General features: G+C 49.8%; 8 protein-coding genes across 8 annotated transcripts; 4 read left to right on the top strand and 4 right to left on the bottom strand.

Annotated features, from left to right (window-relative positions):
- Positions 1 to 2,542: 2,542 nt before the first annotated feature.
- Positions 2,543 to 6,953, bottom strand: Aud_008296 (uncharacterized protein; the record flags this gene model as incomplete). Its single annotated transcript, XM_043293173.1, has 5 exons — positions 2,543 to 4,796; positions 4,850 to 5,657; positions 5,726 to 6,069; positions 6,131 to 6,249; positions 6,306 to 6,953. 5 exons carry the CDS (start codon positions 6,951 to 6,953, stop codon positions 2,543 to 2,545), a joined length of 4,173 nt encoding a protein of 1,390 aa, XP_043149108.1.
- A 1,577-nt stretch (positions 6,954 to 8,530) lies between these two features.
- On the top strand, positions 8,531 to 9,481 carry Aud_008295 (basic secretory family protein; the record flags this gene model as incomplete). The annotated part of the gene is made up of 1 exon (XM_043293172.1): positions 8,531 to 9,481. One exon carries the CDS (start codon positions 8,531 to 8,533, stop codon positions 9,479 to 9,481), a length of 951 nt encoding a protein of 316 aa, XP_043149107.1.
- Positions 9,482 to 9,921: 440 nt separating this feature from the next.
- Positions 9,922 to 11,142, bottom strand: Aud_008294 (mitochondrial 54S ribosomal protein mL44; the record flags this gene model as incomplete). The annotated part of the gene is made up of 1 exon (XM_043293171.1): positions 9,922 to 11,142. One exon carries the CDS (start codon positions 11,140 to 11,142, stop codon positions 9,922 to 9,924), a length of 1,221 nt encoding a protein of 406 aa, XP_043149106.1.
- A 347-nt stretch (positions 11,143 to 11,489) lies between these two features.
- On the top strand, positions 11,490 to 11,764 carry Aud_008293 (uncharacterized protein; the record flags this gene model as incomplete). The annotated part of the gene is made up of 2 exons (XM_043293170.1): positions 11,490 to 11,512; positions 11,581 to 11,764. 2 exons carry the CDS (start codon positions 11,490 to 11,492, stop codon positions 11,762 to 11,764), a joined length of 207 nt encoding a protein of 68 aa, XP_043149105.1.
- A 239-nt stretch (positions 11,765 to 12,003) lies between these two features.
- Aud_008292 (ribokinase family protein) lies at positions 12,004 to 13,328 on the bottom strand (the record flags this gene model as incomplete). Its single annotated transcript, XM_043293169.1, has 3 exons — positions 12,004 to 12,866; positions 12,937 to 13,197; positions 13,265 to 13,328. 3 exons carry the CDS (start codon positions 13,326 to 13,328, stop codon positions 12,004 to 12,006), a joined length of 1,188 nt encoding a protein of 395 aa, XP_043149104.1.
- Positions 13,329 to 13,820: 492 nt separating this feature from the next.
- capA (adenylate cyclase-binding protein) lies at positions 13,821 to 15,633 on the top strand (the record flags this gene model as incomplete). The annotated part of the gene is made up of 4 exons (XM_043293168.1): positions 13,821 to 13,867; positions 13,989 to 14,241; positions 14,301 to 14,602; positions 14,655 to 15,633. 4 exons carry the CDS (start codon positions 13,821 to 13,823, stop codon positions 15,631 to 15,633), a joined length of 1,581 nt encoding a protein of 526 aa, XP_043149103.1.
- Positions 15,634 to 16,414: 781 nt separating this feature from the next.
- Aud_008290 (uncharacterized protein) lies at positions 16,415 to 18,838 on the bottom strand (the record flags this gene model as incomplete). Its single annotated transcript, XM_043293167.1, has 2 exons — positions 16,415 to 18,469; positions 18,566 to 18,838. The coding sequence occupies 2 exons, from the start codon at positions 18,836 to 18,838 to the stop codon at positions 16,415 to 16,417; spliced, it is 2,328 nt and encodes a 775-aa protein (XP_043149102.1).
- Positions 18,839 to 19,573: 735 nt separating this feature from the next.
- Positions 19,574 to 20,277, top strand: Aud_008289 (uncharacterized protein; the record flags this gene model as incomplete). The annotated part of the gene is made up of 2 exons (XM_043293166.1): positions 19,574 to 19,703; positions 19,781 to 20,277. The coding sequence occupies 2 exons, from the start codon at positions 19,574 to 19,576 to the stop codon at positions 20,275 to 20,277; spliced, it is 627 nt and encodes a 208-aa protein (XP_043149101.1).
- Between the last annotated feature and the right edge of the window lie 36 nt (positions 20,278 to 20,313).

The raw sequence follows: 20,313 nt of genomic DNA, 5'->3' as shown, positions 1-20,313 counted from the left end.
CAGGGGTAAGAAAGTGACTTGTTTGTGAGTTGTGACTTGCAGAGTATGAGAAGAACACAATTGCTGCAGCAAACAACCGGTGGGAAGGAGGGAAAAAGTGGATGGACGGACATGAGTGTAGCCAGTGAGAGAGACGCAAGAAATGGAGAGACCCAGTGGTGGAGCAGCGACTACGACCCATCATGATCTATACCTCTCTAGGTACGTAGTTCCATTTGCTTCCCAGCCTGTTTGGGGAAAGTCTACTTGACAATCAGAACTTATCAATCTGATTAATTTCTGCGTCTCTAACCGAGGTGAGACGGTGAGACCAGTTGGGCTCTCCGTACAACGTACTCCGTAATGCAGGCAGGATTATGACCAGTTCCAGTCAAATGAACACAGATAAAATAAAATCAAAAAAGGCCATCCACCGTTGATCGCATGAATCAGCGACACAGACTCAAATTCCATTCCGTAATTGCCAAGTGGTATTTACAACCTCATGTATCTTGGCGTGGGACTTTGTGGCCGGAAATCTTTCATCTGATAACGCTATTTGCCGAAACTTACTAGTCACCATTGATCATTGACCAACGACGACGATCCTCGGAAGGAACAGTATGATACTAGTCCACTATTGCAGTGTCTCGGTTTTGCACCTGCCTTTTTGTCCAGTCCTTCGGGAATTTTCTGCACCCTGCATGCAAGGTCGCAGTCGCACCAGCAGGTTTTTTTCCACTATTGTGCTGTAGTTGTAAGCCAGTACCATGCCGCCTTTCTCAATAGGAGCTGAAAACTCAGCCGCGGGTCTATATAAAGCAACGGTTTTCTGCGACTGTCACAAGTCAGAAGCTACAGTGATTTAATTATGCCCATATTGCTTACGCAAGAGAAAAGAATCATTCGACTTTCTCCTTCCGGTCGGCCCTGAAGTCTGGGTCAACTCGGTGATCATCATATTCTAGAAAGTTAATACCAGAAATTGAAGGAGAGAGGAAAAGACGAAGAGAAAATGTTCGCAGATCCGACAGCTTCTATACTCCATCTGGGAGGTAGTGTTCCTGCTCTCAACCTTTTTAAGGTTCTTTTGTCCGTTTATCTAATCTGATCGATTGATAATTTCAGTTTGACGCCAAGAGGGCCCAAGCACGCCACCACCTCATTGCGCCGCTGATGCATCCTCAGATAACCGCAGAGAGGAAAAAAAAATATCATATTCCCGACTACTCATCGATCAACCATCTTCTCCCCTATTTTAAATCCAAGCCCATTCAAAAGGCCATGTTCCCCAAGCAGAAGACATAGATCCAACTCGCTCATAGAATTCTCAATAGGGAGGTACAAGCCGATCATTACGTAGTACTCAGCTAACCACAGGAGTAATTACCCCTGACCGAACCCACAGTCGATTCTCCGAAACTCCACAATAGTCGAAAAATCGCAATAGAACATCAAGGAATTTGTTGCATCATTCATGATGATCCGTCTAATCCACTCAAATGATTCAAGGCTCAAGGCTGAAGCTATTTGTGCCTGTTCAGCTATGATCTAATCTGATCATCATCTAATCAGATTGACCGGCAGTATCTCATTGGATGCGCAAACAACCCCTTTTACGAAAGTCATCGTCCACGCTTCATGGGTACCAGGTATCTCAGTTATAGACTACCTGCTGAGTGCCTGCTGTACTTGAATCCGTATCGTTCGTCCTCAATCGAGGTGGACTAAGAAAGCCTATCATCTTCAGAGCCACTGAACATCTTGTAGCATGCAGTACTCTGTTCATCCGCTATTACCGCGTCAATTTAATGACTTGCTGCAGCCCTTAGGTGTTTCAGCATTCTCTGTAAAGGTTTCCCTGTCCTGTTCACACATTCAGTGTGCTGATACACCCAGATCCGGAATAAAACAAGTAAGGCGCAGGACGAACAGAAGCGCGAGGAGAAACTAGGTAGTGTCTAAATGCTCCGTTGGCCATATGATTTTGTTTGCACTGTAGCAGAACGGACTAATTGGGATTTAATGAGTTACTAGATACAAAACTTTGATCGGTCAACAAGGTCTACGATCATTTCACCTCGACTGCGTTCTGGCGTCTCTCAGACTTCGTTTCTGAGAGAGCTACCAAAAGGGCAGGATAGCACGAAGCCACAGAAGCATGTGTCAAAACATAACGATCTAGAGAGCATTAAAAGATGCCACACTGCACATCTTATAGTTGGGATTTAGGAGAACTGACGAAGGGAATTCCAGTGGGACATTATGGGGCGGGCATGAGAGGGTTGAAAGAACGAGCAATAGCTTACTGATTGGCGAGTCCGGGATCCCTAGCGCGACTACGAATCTAGATGATAGCTAAGAGAAGTTACGCTCGGCCCAGTGCTCCTCGTCTCTCGAACTCCAGGCAAGTGAGGCGATATAACCGAGATCGACCATCCAACGGCTGACCTGTAGTCAGTACGTGCTAATGATACGATGAGTAAGGTCTAAACGCGCAACGGTAAAGCCATGCAGTATAAGGATGATGATAATGATGTCGGTGATAAAGTACAGCGCTTCCTCACTTCTTAAAGATATAATAAGTCAACAAGTTTCGGGAATTTTCCCGAGGGTGACCTAATACTCGCCAGAATTCCTCCTCGTTGGCGACCATTCCGTGTAATTGCACACATAATTGAACAGCGAGCCTCCTCACATCGGGCTGGCGATCAGCTAACTTGCTGGCAGCAAACTGTCCGAGACGCTCCAGAGGCAGTTCCGGTACGCGACACTTGTCGGCATTCAGACGACTGAGAGTCCGAGTCAAAACACTAACTCCCATGAGAATCGACCGATACTCCAGATCATCTTTCTCCTCCGTAATGATAACATCCAAAACAGATTCAATAACAGCAGCAGGCTCGCAAAGGGCAATAATATCATCGGCCGTTTCCTCTAGCCCGCTCACAATATGACAATTGGCATCATAATACTTGCGAGCGAGCACCAAGGCACCCAGAGCCTTGGGACTGTAGGCCGAGAAGTAAATTTTGTTGTGGGTAAGCATAAATCGAATCGTGAGGAGAACCTGGGTCTTCAGATCCAGCGGTCGGCCGAGGGGTTGCCTCTTCTCGTCAGGCGAACTTTCCAGTTCGTCCAACAGCGCCAACAACATTTCGTCGTATTTCTCCTCATTGGTAAAAATAGAATCATGATATTTTATAAGACCTTGCAGCTTGCGATATCCAAGAATATCCATGGTCTTTGTGCGGATTCGTTGAATGCCTTTGTCGAGCATCTGTTGTGCCTTGGTGGGATCCTTAGAACGTGGGCTGATACTCGTTCGTCGATCCGCAGCCTCAACCTTCTTCCAGCGATGACGAGAAGGATCGTCAATTGGTGTCGTTGTTTCATCTTCAAGTTTGTTCGCAGCATGTCGAAATTGCTTGTTGGCCCGCTGCGAGGGCTCATTCGAGGTAAGTTCTCCGAGGACATTGTGCTTTGGCGGAGATCGATGTGGCAAAGATACGTGGGTTGTCTTGGAGTCGATAACAATATCATTTTCATTGTTGGCCGCCCGTAATGGAGACCCAGTCACCATAGAAGACGATAGTTCGGACGGTTTCGAAGAATCTGCGACTGGGTCGGGTTGATGAGTTACTGGCAAGGAATGGTCCGCGAAGAGGCTCTGATCCGTTTGAGCGTCGGAATTCGGCAGTTCCGATGCTTTAAGGACAGAACCTGCTCCAGTCAGAAACCCCAAACCAGTAGTAAGATGCGAAGCAGATTCATCCTGATTGCTTACCCTCTTGTTGGAAACAATTGGGGAATCAGAATGTACCTTGGAGGGTTGAGGGGTTTGATTCTCGGTCAGTGTCATGGCTGCATCATGAATATCGTCGTGATCAAATCTGGCTGGCGTGGTATCTTCGAAAATGGCTACAGATGTCGCTTTTGCTGCATGTTCTCGGGAATCCTCCGCACTTGCATCCGGTTCAACAGGTGTATGTTGTATGTGGGTGGCTGGTGATGTGATAGCAATTAAATTGCCTGCATCCTGGGTAAGATGCGAGCGAGGTGTAGAGGGTGTCTCCAGTGAGATACTGTTCGGTGAACTCGGGGTTCCCACAGTGACAGAAAATTCGCTACGGAGCGGAGACTGACGGGGAATGCTCTCATTCGAATTCTTTCTCGAATGAGTTGTTATTGGTTTTGAATGCTGTCTGGTGTGCGTGTCGTGGGATCGCGTCTTAGAGATGACAAGTCGTTTGGGCCGATCTCTGGTTGTGCCAACAGGGTCAGCCCTGTCACGAGATCCGCTGCTGCTAACTGATTTCGAGGATGGCGTAGAAGATTTTGACTTGGTTGCGCTTGGAGAGCCGTCAATCCGATTGCCGTGTTTTGTGCTGGAGTCTGTTGCGACAGACCGGCGAGCAGCATATGGGTCCGCAGTTGCGGGACGATTGAGTTCCGGTCGGCGAGGTTTCGCCGCTGGTCGCACGGGCGCAGAGGAAAGTGAAGATAGAGAGGTACCTGTTGGCACTGTCCGAACAGACGATTTGGAAGAGGGTGGAGCCGAAGAATGTTTGTCGGACAAAGCTGACTGCGCGGATTCGGGGCGAGGAGGTGGCACGGCTTTTGCTGGTGCGAGTCGAGCTTTTTTGTGTGCGGCAATCGCTTCTTTCAGAGCAGAACGCCCTGCGAGCGAGGATGTACTGCTTGCCAGTCCCTTGCGCGAGGGGGCAGAATCCGTCGGGGCATTTTGGTGCGAATTCGGGTTGGAGGGGTCCTTTTCTAACAAAGAACGGGATTTGGGATCAAGATTTGAGAGAATACTTTTTCGCGGTTAGTCAGTGTAGTACATTATGCGAGACAGAGGGACACTTACTCGTTGGCTCTGTTGGGCCACACACGGTAATACGACCAGAAAGTACTGCGCATCGCCTCTCTCACACCAGGGTTGGCGTCGGCAAGGCATTTCTTGACGCTTTTCTCAATCATATCCAATCCTCCGCCGTGTTCAATTGAACTCTTATGATGACTTTGCTTTTGGATCAAGGTTTTGAGCCAACCGGCCGCAAAAAGGCGAAGCTGAACATTTTTATCCTGACAAGCTCCGGAGACGTGCTGCAAAATACGGGTGGTGAAAGTGACATTTTCGATCAGAGCATCGACTGTGGCGTTACCATTTTGGGCACTAATCTTTTTCATGCCGCTACAGAGCTTGATCAGATTTTGCATCATGATTTCGACCATGGAATCGATCCGAGGACCGCATCTCTTAGCAATGTCTTGGATGAGAAGACATCCGATGGTCGAGAGAGTCGTACGAAGTGAATTGACAACTTTGAATATGCCGTCCAATAAGGATTTCAAGCCGGCAAGATATACTTGGGAATAATCGTCTGGCGCGTTGCCATGGGTGAGGCGCCTGAGGGTTAGAACATCTTTTTCCCGGCGGATCCAGTTGTCCTCAGATTCCCGACCTTCGAAGTGCGGCATCATATCACGGAACGTTTCGTCGACTTGTCTTGACGATGAAACATAAAGAGCGTCGACCTTTTCACCTTCTTGTGAAGCAGGGCGAGAATTTGGCAGAGGCAACTCCTCCGCGGGGCCCGTGTGCGAGACAACAGCCCAGTTTGGTTCGCTCTTTGCAGTAGTAAGACGGCTCTTGGGGCGCTCCACTCCAATGACTGAGAAATGGCACAGGAGTCAGCATCGAACGCGGCTAAAGGTGGTGCGAAAAGATGGCCAAACTAACCTTCCTTCGTAACTTCCTTGTGAGTCTCGGAACGAGAAGACAAGACCGAAACTGGCCGAGGAGGTAAAGCCTCCATGTGCGAAACAGAGGATTGTGCGAGCTCCATTCTGGAAGCCGGTCGTTGGTGGGTGTCCAGGCGGGAGACTGACCTGGAAAATTGTGTTTCCGCACGAGATACAGGACGATGAACAAGAGCTTCAGCTCGGGAAACAGGTCGTGAGGTCGCATCCATATCGGAAGTACCGTGCTCGATGCTTGCAAGAATTGCATTGACAAACGATTTTCTAACATTGTGTGCAGCCATTTGCCTTTTCAAATCGGACTTGGCTCGTTCAGAAGCGTGTCTAGTTACTGTTAGAACACGGAAACGACATTAGAAAATAATGCAACGAGAGGGCCACGGACTCAAACAGTTCAATAACAGTGTTCTTGGCCGTATTTCTCACATTGCTGTCCGCATCCTCCAGGCATGCTACGAGACTCGACACATACGAGCGAAACAAAAGACCGTAGTTCTTAGTCATCTGCAGGGGGATGGTCAGAAATGAAGACAAGCCGCGGAGTTGAAAGGAGAACTCACATTCGACAGCCAGATCATACTCATCTCTTTGGCTCTCGGGTTTTTGCCAACAAGCGCCTGTCCAAGAACACATTGCTCAACTTCTTCGGGGGCTGCCAGCCACATGTCGGTAAACGATTGGGCAGCTTGAGCACGAATACGTTCTTTATGATCTCCTAGACGCTCTACAAGCAAAGGATACAAGGCACGACATTGTAGTGCGACCAAATGATGTAGCTCTTGTATGAGAAGCCGCTTCAAAAAATGACCGAGTGTGGAGAAGCCAGCTCCGGACAGAGACGAGTGTTGAGACGCAATTGCTAGACGTATGGACTCAAAAATCGATGGCACTGCCCCCTCCGGGACATTTTTCTGCTTGATCTCGGATTTGACGCATTGGAGATGGGCAACCTTGGTATCGATTGACATGTTGGAATTCTTCAAAGCCGCCACCAACTCCGCCGCCTTGAGCTCCATCATGGAAATGATATTTTGGGCCTGGGCTTTGGTCACAACAAGAGGAACATAGAGGTAACAGAAGGTAAGGAGGTAGCACAGGAACTTATGAGGGCTACAGGAAATGAATAGAGTGAGGACCAATGCAAGCGTGATACGGTCCCAGGCAGATGGGTTCAAGGAGCCAACGGGCACTAATCTGCAAGAATCCATGTCGAATGGTTAGCCGACAAGTTCCAGAGCTTCTGAAATAGAGAGCGTTTTGGAATGAAAAAGGTAATGTTTGAGAAGGGTTGAAACGCAGTGTTAAACGCAGGGAATAAGCAATTGAATCGCTGTGATTTCGCAGTCGAATCGCTGTGGAACGTAGTAACTTTGATGGGGAATAGAAGGAGAAGAAGAGGGTGGGCGATCCAGGGCGAGGGAAATATACTGTCAATATGATGACGACAGAGGAAAGTACACATACCTGGTCAAACGAGAGGCAGTCGCGAGGTCAAGGCCGCTGTCAATGAGTTCCGACGGAAAGCACTGAGGTACCGCTGGCGACGAGGAAGGAAGGTTGGAGGAGTCGGAGAGATGAAGTTGGATATGGAAAGCGGCGATGGACAGAGGGGAGATGCCCGATAAGCGATTAGACGCGGCGATAAGCGCTTCGAAAGTATTCCACAGCGAGAGAGACTAATGCGATATAGAATGATCCCAGTGTATATAAAGACTGCCGGGAAATTATAGGACAGATGTCGCAGCAGAGAGTAACAGGAGTAGAAGAGCGCGCTTGTCGCGAGGGAATAATTTGTAGTCTTGTTGTCTTTTTTCGCTTTGTTTACCCGCTGGTCGCAGGAGCCATGGTTACGGCGAGGGAGACCGGGTGGGGGAAAACAACTTCCTGCTTTTGGTGAGCCGATGCTGCCCAACTGCTTTGGTTCGGGCGAGGATTGAGCATACCTGGGATAATGTATGAATGCGATTGTCAATCGATGAGGTGGATCGAGGGGAGGTACATAATAATGCGTAGCTGATAAGATAAATGGAAAGGAGGAAGAAAGGGGTGAGCTAGGGACTTTCTCCTGTCGCAGAAACAGAAATGTTCTATAAACAAGTGGCCCCTCCCGTCTAGTGCAGATATATATCCACACTAGGTGCAGCGAAGGACCAGCTTAAATTCTGCATTAGTTCTACATACCTGCTCACTACACGAATACCCATAATACTGGTCCTGCACCTCTGAAATCTCTGTTAATATTACTCAATGGGATTCCTGATTGACTTGATAATTCGTAAAGTCTACAAGTGATACTCCTAGTAGATAGCTCGACGTCATCTCCGAGGTTGTCGACTCAACTCCACGCGATCGCCCCTCCAACTGGTGGATCTTTTCAATGAAAGACACTTGGACCATGAACATGCGGAGACTGAAGATTGTTGACTCGAGGGTTGGTTGGTTGACAAGGTTGCCTTTGTGAAGCTGATTGGCAGTCTTGTTTGCATGAACTTCCGTACTATACTAAGACCTCGTAGTATAAGTAAGGTGTAGGTACTAAAGCTGTACCTACATTATGCATACTTCCGCCTAAGGGCGCAATGTATATCCTGTGTACAGGAGCTCACGGCATCTGCGGCTAAAGGCCACTGTCTCGGCTCTCCTTATTGAATCTTATCTCTGGGTCCAGACATGCGTCGACTTCCAGCTGGAATCTGTCATTACTTTTGGACGATAAAAGCTAGGACATCACAGTTTCGTCGCATTTCTCAACTACTCTCTGTCCGGATCCTCACAGACAGCTGCGATGACATCCTCGATAAGCCCACTCCCCTCCGCAATCCCCAAAATCGTTCCTCAACCCAACGACCCCCAATCCAGCCAGAACCAAACGACGCCAGGCGAAATCTCGCCAAAGCCAGAACCCGAGCTTCCCAGACCCAAATTCCGTCTTCACCTTAACGATCTACGCCATCCGGCTACATCATCGTTCATCTCCCTGGTCCCCGATGTGGCATCAACTCTCGAAACCGCGCTAAAAGTCATTGTACGACAGCTCTATACACCTTCCTCACTTTCGCCAAACGAGTCGAGCAACACCCTAGCCAAGAAATATCCCAGACCGTCCTTTACACCATGTATCCCTCCCACCCGCTCCGTGACAGTCCTCCTCCGCGATATCGATGGAGTCGCATACACCACCGGCATAGATCTCGACGATGACCATAAGGAAATCCACTTGTCCCTATCGTACATCAATTCCAGCGCGGAAAAACATCCAGACCCTACAGCCGAAATCACTGGCGTGTTGACCCATGAGCTGGTCCATTGTTACCAGCATACAGCGCCGAAGGGAGATGAAAACGCCTCCGTGCCTCGTCCTCCGGGTGGTCTGATCGAAGGTATTGCCGATTTTGTTCGTCTCAAGGCAGGCCTCGAGCCTCCGCACTGGAAGCGACCAACATCTGCCAAGGAACGACCGTCGAAGTGGGATCAGGGATATCAACACACGGCGTACTTTCTGGCGTGGTTGGAGGATGTGCGGGTCGGGAAAGGTGCTGTTGGCATGCTAAACGACAGATTGCTGAGGGTCGGATACATAGGCGAGGACTCAGAATCTGAAAATCACGACAAACCGAGCTTCTGGAGGGGCCTGTTCGGGAAGGGTATTTCGGAGCTCTGGGAAGAATATGGCGAATATTTAGATCGCTCTAGCAATAGTGATAACTGGGAGGACGAGATCATCAATGCCGAGTAATGTGATCTGTGATATTATCAAGTGCTCTAGAAAGATAGGTACACTCTCAAGGTCCTGCCCCAGGGAAGGAGTAGCAGTACTAGGTACTGGTGTCTCGATTTCTGTTCAGTAACATTTCAGACTGAGTCTATCGGATACTTCTATACACTGATACCTAATAATGTAAGTATCCATTTCCTACCCACATTCTGTTCCGATGTCCAACCCTGGATGCGAAGAAAGAATCGGAAGATGACCAAAACAACGGCACGACAACAAGAGAAATGAACAAAATAGGAAAGACATGGAACGAATAGAATAGATTGCCCGTACTGTACAACACCTGATCTTGCAAACAAGTAGTAAGGAGAAGCTTGTCGAACTGTCCCTTGAACAGTCATTTATGTCAAAATAATACATCACCATCGCGACATTGGCATCGGATCGTTCTCCAATCTATCTTACACAATCACCTCGCCCAAGTCGACATAAACAGGCTTCCAGGGCGCAGCGCCCTCTTCTTCCATCGAGCTGGGCACACGAACGTTCAGTGGGCTGTACAAATACCAGCCCTTGAGCGCGGCCACAGCAGCCCTCGATCGGGCCTCCATCAGACTGGCGCCAGCGCCTTCGCCCAACTTATCCTGACCAGAGTAGATACCGACAACAAAGACAGGGTGTCTGCTCTTACGACCAGTTTCACTGATGATCTTGGCGACAGGGCGTTCGAAGTTCTCTCGCGCACACAGCCGGGTGAGGTCACGAGCCGGCTGGGAGAAATTGAACAACTCGGAGATGTTGAGGTGTCGTGACAGGATATGCTGCTCAAAGAAACGCTTGGCAGCAGGGCGGCCAGCATGCAGATAGATGGCGCCCATGACGGCGCGCACGAAAGTGGCACTGGCTTGTTCGACCGTGACGCCTTGAGCGTTGTGGGATTCAACGACAGTCTGGGCCACTGAGTCGTCGACTTCCTTGACCGGATCACCGAACTCGTTATCGTAGACAACTCTGGACGTGATCGACTTCCTCCATGACTTTCGATGTTCGTTGGGCCTTGCTGTGCCTGTGACCGGTTCTGCATTAAGATCCGTGCCGGGAGAGACCCTCTTGAACTGCAGAAGGCCAGGGTCAACCTCTCCTCCAGGGGCGACAGCCATCTCGACACCCCATTCCCTAGCCATTGCGGCAAGTGTTTTCGGTCCGGCATACGCATACATGGCCGCAAAGATTACGGTCAGAGGAAGTCGGGGGTATGTGCATATGAGGTGTTCGGAGGTGTAGTTCGTGAGAAGGTCATGGCCCAATGTAGCCAACGATTCATTGTTGAAATCTGGATTCGGATCCGCTGAAGAGTCCACCAGCGCGCGTGCTAGTGTTTCGAGGGGTAATCGCGAGGGCAGGTAAAGTCGTGCATGGAGCGCGGCAAGTTTTGCGGACTCGCGTGCGGCTTCAACCGGGGGAGAAGGGAGAAGGTATCTCGATTGTCGTGAGTTGGAGGGGGAAATTGGTGAATGCAAAGGTTGCTCTTTAATCAGCTGGTGTTCTTCGCCTTGCAGAACAGGCGAAGATGTCGATTGATACCGCGAACTAGCACATAGACGCTGGTGCAAGCGGCCGTTGGTTCGTGCCCGTGGTGAAAGGACCGAACTGCTCCATCGAAGGAGCTGCAGCCTTTTCATCTGGACAAACGTGTTATCCCCGAGGGGCTTGAGCCAACAGAGACCAAGGAAAAAAACTGCGACCGTCCAGAAAAATGCGGTGCAGGGGTATGGGGAAATCCAGACTGCTCAAGTATATCGGGCATGCGAACTTTTGATCGCTGGAGAAAAGTTGAGCTCAGCGGAAGTCACGGGATCGGGTGATCGTGTGCTGGCGCTAAGTCATTCTTGGTTCTAGCGTCCCGGCTTCTCTGGACGAGGGACGTTGATGGGTAAGTCGGCTACAACCAGCCTGAATATAGCGCTTTTCCCGCAAGCCATTGTCAAATCGTTTATTCGTCCATTCATTTATCTCCCTACAGGCAAAGATGGGTGGAGGCGGAAAGATCCCGTATGTGCTTGATTCTACCATGATGCGGTAAGGTGTTGCTACAGTGGGCTAACTCATCCACCTCGCAGGTACCCCAAGGAAGTCTGGTCTCCAGCTGGAGGCTGGTATGCTCAGCCTGCAAACTGGCGAGTCAACACTGCTATCATGGGCGCTGCTATGCTTGGTGTTATCGCGGTTACCTGGAGCATCAGTGCCGAGCGTGAACATCGGGACAGAATGCCAGAGCCCGGCAGATTCTTCCCTAGTCGCTAGTCAGTGGACGACCCTCCCCTTCTCCATTGTGTGGGAATCGCATGCTGATGATACGTACTTTTTTTTTCTCCCAGCTGGAGCAAGCAAATCATCGAACACGAGAAGCAGCAAGCTACCAAGCAATAAAAGCGCGTTGGTGGGAAGAACAGTGGAAACGAGGGAAGAGGTCTATGGCATGATTGGTATTTGTTTCATCTATTTGCGGGCTGTACGACAATAAAAGGGCGTTCTCCAATCGGTCAGTTGTTCCGAAAGTGCTTTCGGGGAGACTCTTCGAATGTTCGATACAATCTCTGCGTGTACAGACGGACTCGTTCCGTGAATTCAGTTCCATTCCAAAGTTCCTTCCCCTCGCTTGAGATCGTTATACGAGGCACGCCAATCTGTTCAACCACGAAGCCTGCAGCGACAGTGGCGCATATCAAGGCCACCAGCATATTTTTGTGGTTTGCCGATGCCTTCGTGATAGTCTGCCAACTTCCACACTCCGCAAGCACGGAAGTAATGACCAGGGCTGGATCTCTTTCTGAACTGATGATGCCTTGTGCCAAAGCCCCCAGAAATGAATTGCCAGCTCCCGTAGGATCCACAACAGCTGTAGCCCCAGAAGTGCCAGGCTGATGGTAGGCGGGGAGCCATATCCTCTGTTTCCTTGAAAATGTGTAGCTACCGTCTTTTCCTGCTCTAATTACCAAATGCCCTTCGCCTTCGGGCCCGATGCCCGACGTGAGGATCCTAGTAACGACATCGCGACCGAACTCGCTATCCTCCGTCCACCCGGGCTGGCTGAACATCATGCCCAGCTCCAACTCGTTGGGGCTGACCACATCAACTACTCGGGCTGCTGCCAAGAATTTATCCTGTTCTTCCGGTGTGCATAGATCAGGTACAGGCTCCCAGACGAAGATCGGTCTCTTTGTGGCACCCATGGCGGAAGGGGCCATGCCCTCTTTCCGCAAATCGTCGCGTCTGCGTAGAATATCTTCAACAATGGTTATGCAACGAGAAGAAGAGCAGACCATGTGGAATGTCTTCGAGAAAACCTGCGAGTTGGAGAGCATTGAAGGCTCAAGACGCAATTTAGGCGTCAAATACTTGAAATCTATTCCGAATCATTATCATCTATTGTTTCGTAACAACACGACGGTTGCAGATCGAGAGAATATACTAACCTCGCTTTTCATTTGGCCCATATCCATTCCATGCTCTAGTGGTCAGCCTCCCTGGATCCTCTCTGATAACACAATTGGTATTCCATGACTTGATGACGCCTAGAGTTTCGGTAGGAAAATCTGAGCCAACATCCACAATCCAGCTTACGGAGCTCGAATATTCCTTCCCAGCGACAAGGCGGGCACCGACTACAGCATAAGAGGCCGCACCGCCAATGATATTTCTCACATTGGGTCTAGATTCTCCAAAGTCGATATCATCTATGTGAGTAAGTATCTGATGTGGTGCAGCCATTTATCTGGCAATGACCGTGCAATGATAGCATACCGAGGATGAACATGCCCAGAGTGCAGAACTCGACATCGCCCTCGACCTGACTATCCGTGCTCATACTTTGAATTGTGGCTAAATACTGGGCTCAACACCTATGGGTATCGAGACAAAAAGTCGAACTGTTACTGGGTATGTCGCTCATCCTCAAGCGGAGAAGCAGAGGAAAGCTCAATGATAAGGATAACATACTTTATGATGGTCGGTAAATATGATACAAATTTACACACACAATGTCATGTTTAACTGTACGCATCTTAACTTTACGTGTACTGTACTGTAAGCCCCACACAGTGGAGCTTGCGGCCTCAGGAAGAAACGGGTCAGGAGCATCTCATCATCGTCTGGACTCTGGAACCCGACACCGTTGCAGGAATCAGGCATTCCCAGGTGGTTGCTCTGAGGTTGAAGTTACTCGCCTTTCGTCCTATCATCGTCGTATTCCTTCATTTCAGCCAGAGCAAGGGTACCCGAGAATTGAGTCTTAACGTCCAAACTTGTTCATCATCCGTTTCATTGTCCTTGCGTCGCCAGGGGGGTTTGGTCTTCCAAGATGGCAACCAGCAACCACATGCATAATCTGACTACTCTTATCAAGCGGTACGTACCTGAGGAAAGTGTCCGAAGCTTGAGCAATAAGCTTCAGCTAAACCTCTCATTATTCATCTTCTAGCCTTGGCTTGCATATTCCGTGTCACTGACAATGTATGCTTCTCGACAGGCTGGAAGCCGCGACCTCCCGTCTGGAGGACATGGCTATGTCGCTGGATGACCCTCACTCGCCGAAAAACGTCGGAAGTGCAGCTACTCCTGAACCTGCAGCGCCTGTTCCAGTGAATACAGTTACTCCCCCAGCGCCTCCTGCGGCCCCTTCGCTTCCACCCCAAATAGAAGACTTCGATGCATTGATCAATGGGGATGTTCGAAGCTTCGTGGATCTCGGCGAGAAGATCGGTGGTCTTGTGGCAGAGCAGGTGAGCAACTCGAACTTAAGGCTTCGTTCTTGTGTCCGTCTCTCTGACTTCTTCGACAGTCCAAGGCTGTTCTTCAAGCTTTCGAAGCCGAGCGCACCTACCTTTACGTCTCGACAAAGGCGAGAAAGCCCGAACCTCAGCCACCAGAGCTTATGACTGAGCTCCACAATGCTTCTGATACCATCAATAACATCCGCGAGTCAAACAGAGCCTCCCCTCTCTTTAATCACCTTAGCGCTGTCGCCGAAGGCATTGTTGCTCTGGGCTGGTTCTTTGAGCCAAAGCCTGCTGATTTCGTCAGCGAGATTGTCGGAGGCATCCAGTATTATGGAAACAAGGTGTTGAAGGAGTACAAGGAGAAGTATGAATTCCACTCTGGGCTTGTCGACCATGGATTACTGATTTTGCAACAGGGACCACACTCACATTCAGTACATCCAAGCCTACTACCAGATTTTCAAGTCGCTAGCTGCGTTCCTGAAGAAACATTACCCCAAAGGTCTCACCTGGAACCAGGAATCTGGTATTGATGCGCAAGAAGCGCTCAGGCAAATCAAAAGCGGCGCTTCCGGCCAGGCAGCACCACCACCACCACCTCCTCCTCCTCCCGTGCCAACTCTGAACGTCCCTGGAGGAGTTCCACCTCCCCCCCCTCCTCCACCCGGCGCCCCTCCTGCGCCCGTTGCTGCAGGACCAGACATGTCTGCAGTCTTCGCTCAGCTGAACCAAGGCGACGCCGTCACTTCCGGACTCCGCAAGGTTGATAAATCCGAGATGACGCACAAGAATCCCAGCCTGCGTGCAGGCGCAACGGTGCCTGAACGCCCAAGCTCTCAGGGTAGCATTTCCCGCTCCAAGTCACCTGCCCCGAGCAAGAAGCCCAAGCCGGAGAGCATGCGTGCTCGTAAGCCGCCGCGTAAAGAGCTCGAAGGCAACAAATGGCTCCTTGAGAATTTCGATAACCCCGGTGGCATCATCGAGATTTCCGCTCAGCAGAATCAATCTATCCTAATCAGCCGTTGCAACAAGACTATCGTGAAGGTGAACAACAAGGCCAACGCAATCTCCATCGACAACTGCAACGGTCTTTCCATCATTGTGGATTCGCTTGTCAGCAGCCTCGATGTCATCAAGTCTCCCAAATTTGCTCTGCAGATTGACGGGGTCGTGCCCACTCTTCTGCTTGACCAAGTTGACGGTGCGACCATCTACCTTGGACAGCAGAGCTTGGCCACCGAGGTCTTCTCTAGTAAGTGCACGGCTGTCAACATCATGCTCCCCCCTAAGGAGGGAACCGATGAGGATACCAAGGAGTGTCCAGTTCCAGAACAGATCAAGTCGTATGTCAAAGACGGGGTTCTCGTGAACGAAATTGTCGAGCACGCAGGCTAGGCGATTGTTCCTTTGGATATAATCCCGGATATCTACCCTGGCTACAGACTAGAACATTTGGACCGTTCGAGAGCACAGGTTCAATCTTATACTATATTCATTCTGTATTTAGATACGATTGTAGATAAAATAGCATAATTGAGGAGGCTTGTAACAGTCTTTGCTAGAAATACCCCCAAGTACCACCGGGACTCATCATACTATCTGCATTGAAGGAAGATGTTGATTGAGTCGACTCTGTAGAAAAAAAATCATGTGAACAGCACAAGTAGCCATTGCCGGACGCCAAAAGCGACAGTAGACCTCAAGATATACGTGAATTTCCGAGATAACGGAATATTAGCGGATTAGAGCTTATAGACTCAACACCAACGGATGAGACAAGCCACGCATCAGTACGTAACATGAAGATGAAGGTGAGTCCCATGCTGAATATGAACGATGAAGGCTGAATGTAAGATTGACTGTGAGCTGAATGACAAAGATGGGTATATTGCGTGGTTCCTGAGCGCCTGGTCTATTTGCACTTAGTCTGAGTAAGCAAAGACATTTGAAGATTTGAAAGATGCCCGCATCTTGTGATATAGTACTGTGTCGTTAGTCGAGGCTGTTGCTATGTGCAGATTTGGCCAAGCTAATCATGGTAAGGTGAAGGTGGATAACAAGGAAGGATGACGAATGATGTGGAAGATGGGGAGAACAAGGTATACCGATGGAATACTGCTTCAGAAGGCGGAACAGGCGCCGAGAATGACATAGTCGCACGTGTTGCATCGACAACTCAATTCGGGGACGAGGACTCATGTTTTTGTACGTCTAGCCCTCTCAACCTCTTCGCGAGTAAGCTTTCCCCGGCTTCAGATATGCCAGAAGAGCTGAATGGAAGACCACCATATCCGAGATCACCCCTGCTGAGTTTACGATAAGTCCTGGCTTCTGTTGCATTGTCGTCAGAAGTACGCGGGGAAAGCGGGGTTTCCCTAGGGGACGGGGCGGGCTGGAAAGGATGAAGTCTCATCTCGTAATAATGCTTTGCGGTAGCTGCATCATCGACTGAATTGATAAGAGGCATCGTGTGACAGTGTGAAGGATGATGAAAATAAGAGCACTCCCCTGCCGCACTGGGACCTGGCAATGAAGCCAGATCCGCAGCGATTTTCGGGAACCCTTTCGCCGATTTTGAATGTATATTAGTAGCGTTCATGTCACGGACTGGCTTATATGGTGTATACCGAGGATCGGGGTGTTGTATCTCGTTTCGCAAATTTTCTTTACCGTCAGGCACCCGGTTTGCGAACACGACACGAATGCTCGAGTAAAGATAGAAACGACCCTTTGAAGGACAGCAGATATTCAAGTGGATCAAATAGCGTAGTATAGGCTTGTCGTTGGGATTTTCAGATACGCTCAACGACGCCTCCGGTCGATCAGTCCCGAGGTTCTTCCTGGCGGACAAAGGCATATCAATTATAGGGCCAGCCGAGTAACTTCTTTGGCGTATGAACGTTTTGGTGCCAGGCTCCATTTCGCTGAGATCGTAAGGTACAAGGAAGAGTTTGACAGCCGTCTTGTTCGGATTCTTGATCATGATTTGCAGCTGGCCTTGTTGCGGTATACGATAGCATCCGCCTGGTGGGCATTTGGGTGAATCGGCTCGTCGATTTCGCTTCTCCCTCTTGCGTAGGGCTTCCTGGGTCTGATATTCCGGCCCGATATCGACATCAGTCCTTTGGTCCTTGGATGCACCAGCAGGGCTTCGGTGATGGCGGCGGCGGCGAGTGACGCATGAGTTATCCTTAGGCAAGGAATTCTCGAGATCGATCATACCCACATAGGGGCTTGGACTGTCGTCCGAAATGGAGCGACCCTTTCCAGAAGTAGGGTAACTGTAAAAGACGGCAGGGAAGGGAACTGTGACGTGTGGTGGGCATTTGAGATTCGACTTGCAGTTTCCTTTGCCTAACACACCAATTTGGGCAGTGAAGTCGAGTGGTTTGGACGGATTCATTGACATTCTTCCGCGGAGGATTGACTCCTCGTAAGATCCTACCAGTGGCGCGTGGGTCTTGCAGGATAGTTCGCCGGCGAGTGAGGGTCTCCTGGCTCTCCAGGACGGATGTTGAACTGATGAAGCCAGCTGAAGACTGTATGACGAGGTCAATGGTTTTCGTGGTTGACGCGCTTGGAACGAGAATGAATCGTGAAAGGTTCCAGGTGAATGACCGGTGTTAATGTTAATCACACGCGAATAAGGCGGAGACGAATCCTGAAGGCTCCGAAATGTCTCTGGAGGCAGTGTGCGGCGGCGACTGGCTTTATCCGAAGCTGGAGGATGCTCGCAGTACTCACTTTTCAGTGAGAAGTCCAGATCAGTGTTATTTGCCTGGTACACCAAAGGACTCGTCGGAGCTTTCAGGACGTAACTGGAGGAGTATGACCCTAAAGACGGTGCTCGTGATCGCGGACCTGGATTCGTAGTCTCTTCTTGTTGATGACCAAATTCCTGCCCTCGGAATGGCGCAGAAAAGATAGGAGTGGTAAACCACGGCGTCGTTGGAGATGAGCTTAACTGAGAAAACTGCGCGAGAGAGCGATGTTTGGGATGGGGAGACAGCGGTGCTTGGTGCTGGCTCTGATCTTGAGCAATACCTTCTCGAAAGTCGCCAGAATGCAGGGCTGAGCGAGGGCGTTGAATATCAGCTGGCGAAGCAAGTTCCTCTGGCTCCTTCTGGTGGTCCATATCCATAGAGTTCCTTAACGAATCCGAACGCTTCTGCGTCTGTGGACATTCACCAGATGTGTATGATTTGATAGGATGGGAATCGGTCTCTCGAGACTAAATTCATCAATACTTGAATCAGTAAACCATCAAAAAGGACTATCACACAATCGCAGGACTACTATATATATAGTCAAATCTTAGAGAACGTACCAAATCATGCTGAGTCCAGGCTGAAGAATCGGCGCTTTTTATATACCGTATTAACTCCTCCCGATCGGTTGCTCGCAACCTCGAAAAACTGGGACTTGACATGCAGCTTTCATTCGATACACCCGCACCCCTTCCAGAGGAGTGAGGCCTTTTGCTGTCCTCATGGCAGCGAACCCATGAGGGAGAGCCGTCTTGCTGCTCAACCTCTTGAGGGTGGTCATCCGACCACCGGTCATAGAACCGTTGACGATCAGGGTCTTGAAAGATAGGCATGGTCACCGACGATCGTAACTCCCAATAAAACCAGATAAGAGGTATATCATCGCAAAGGCAGACAACCAGAAATAGTAAGGAGTCCACAGAGAGTATTAAACTGAAAATACGGAGTAGCTGCAGCAGTGGTATGACGGGAGGGGTGGCGGCGCCGATGAGGACCGTTGTAGTATGACTTGCTCAAGGGGGCCAACCATGGAAGGAAGATGACGGGAGGAAACAGCAAGGCTAGGATTCCAATAAGGGTGAAGAAGACCGAGAAATATGAAACAATAAAGGATCCACTGAAGAATGGCAGACGAAGCGAAGAGATGCTGGCTCGTGGTTTGGTGGAGGAGGAGACCGTCGGCAACTCGGCGGAGCAGCAGCATGAATCATCAGCAGCATCATCGTTTGTATCGTTTGACGGGGATTTTCTCTCAGTATCGTCATCAGTCCTTTTTACACCCCCGCTCTTGGGCAATCTTGGTTTGATCTATCAAACGCTAGCACGTCTTAACTTGTAAGTTATTGAGGATCTCATAACGAGTCAGAATCAATTTCTGAAGTGCTTATCGCTGACTATCTATAAGTTGCTTGAGAAATTTCGCCTGAAAATTTCCCCTTTGGGTCACTCAAATTAACCTGCCGCGGCGACTACATTGCAAATCCCGCATCACTTGCTACGTCCAATATATCATAATTGTTGCCCGACACACGGCTACTCTATAATCTACGAATCCTATCGTATCAACTATGGCCAAACGCTCTCGTGACGCCGATGCCAATCCGGAAGAAAAGCGGACCACAGAACCCCCAGTCAAGAAGAGGAAGGGCTTCTCAGTTGGCCCTGCAAACCTGCCTGATGGGACCTACCGTCGTAAAGGTAGATAACCCCTCCTCATGCTGCTCTCCACTGTCTTCCTACCCAATTCGCTTACTGATCATTCCACATAATCGCAGCCCAAAAAATAAAGTCCGACCTGATCCAAAAGGCCAAAGTGAAAAAGGCCTATGCCAAAATCAAAGCCGAGGAACTCGCGTCAGCACCCAAAAGACCCACTTACGCGACCGAGGAAGATGTGGAGAGTGAAAACGCGAAAGGCGATAAAGCTGTTGATCCCGCCCCGGCGTCTTTGGAGCTACATCCAGACCGACAAGCCATGCTGAACGAGCCCGTGCCGGAACGGCCACCCAGACCTGAACGGGCGCAGGATCATGACCCCCATGAACGTAGGAAGAGAAGAAAACCTAAACCGTCCGCTTTCGCAAAGGAAATGGAGATTGCGGAGAAGCGCAGGAAAGAGGCGGAGAGGCGCAGAGAAGAGCGGGAGTTTAAAATGAAAGACCGCGAGGCCATGGCTAGAGCGAGGAAGCCTGCTCCGGATGGCAAAAAGAGATTGGGTCGGGAGAGTACGGTCTTGCTCAATAGGATTCAGCACATGGTGGGTCAAACGTAGATACGAATCTTGCACATGGAGACGGAAATAAGAGGT

Source organism: Aspergillus udagawae, assembly GCF_001078395.1.
Source record: "Aspergillus udagawae IFM 46973 DNA, scaffold_6, whole genome shotgun sequence".
Lineage (NCBI taxonomy): Eukaryota > Fungi > Ascomycota > Eurotiomycetes > Eurotiales > Aspergillaceae > Aspergillus > Aspergillus udagawae.
This window is presented reverse-complemented; position numbering and strand designations above follow the sequence as displayed.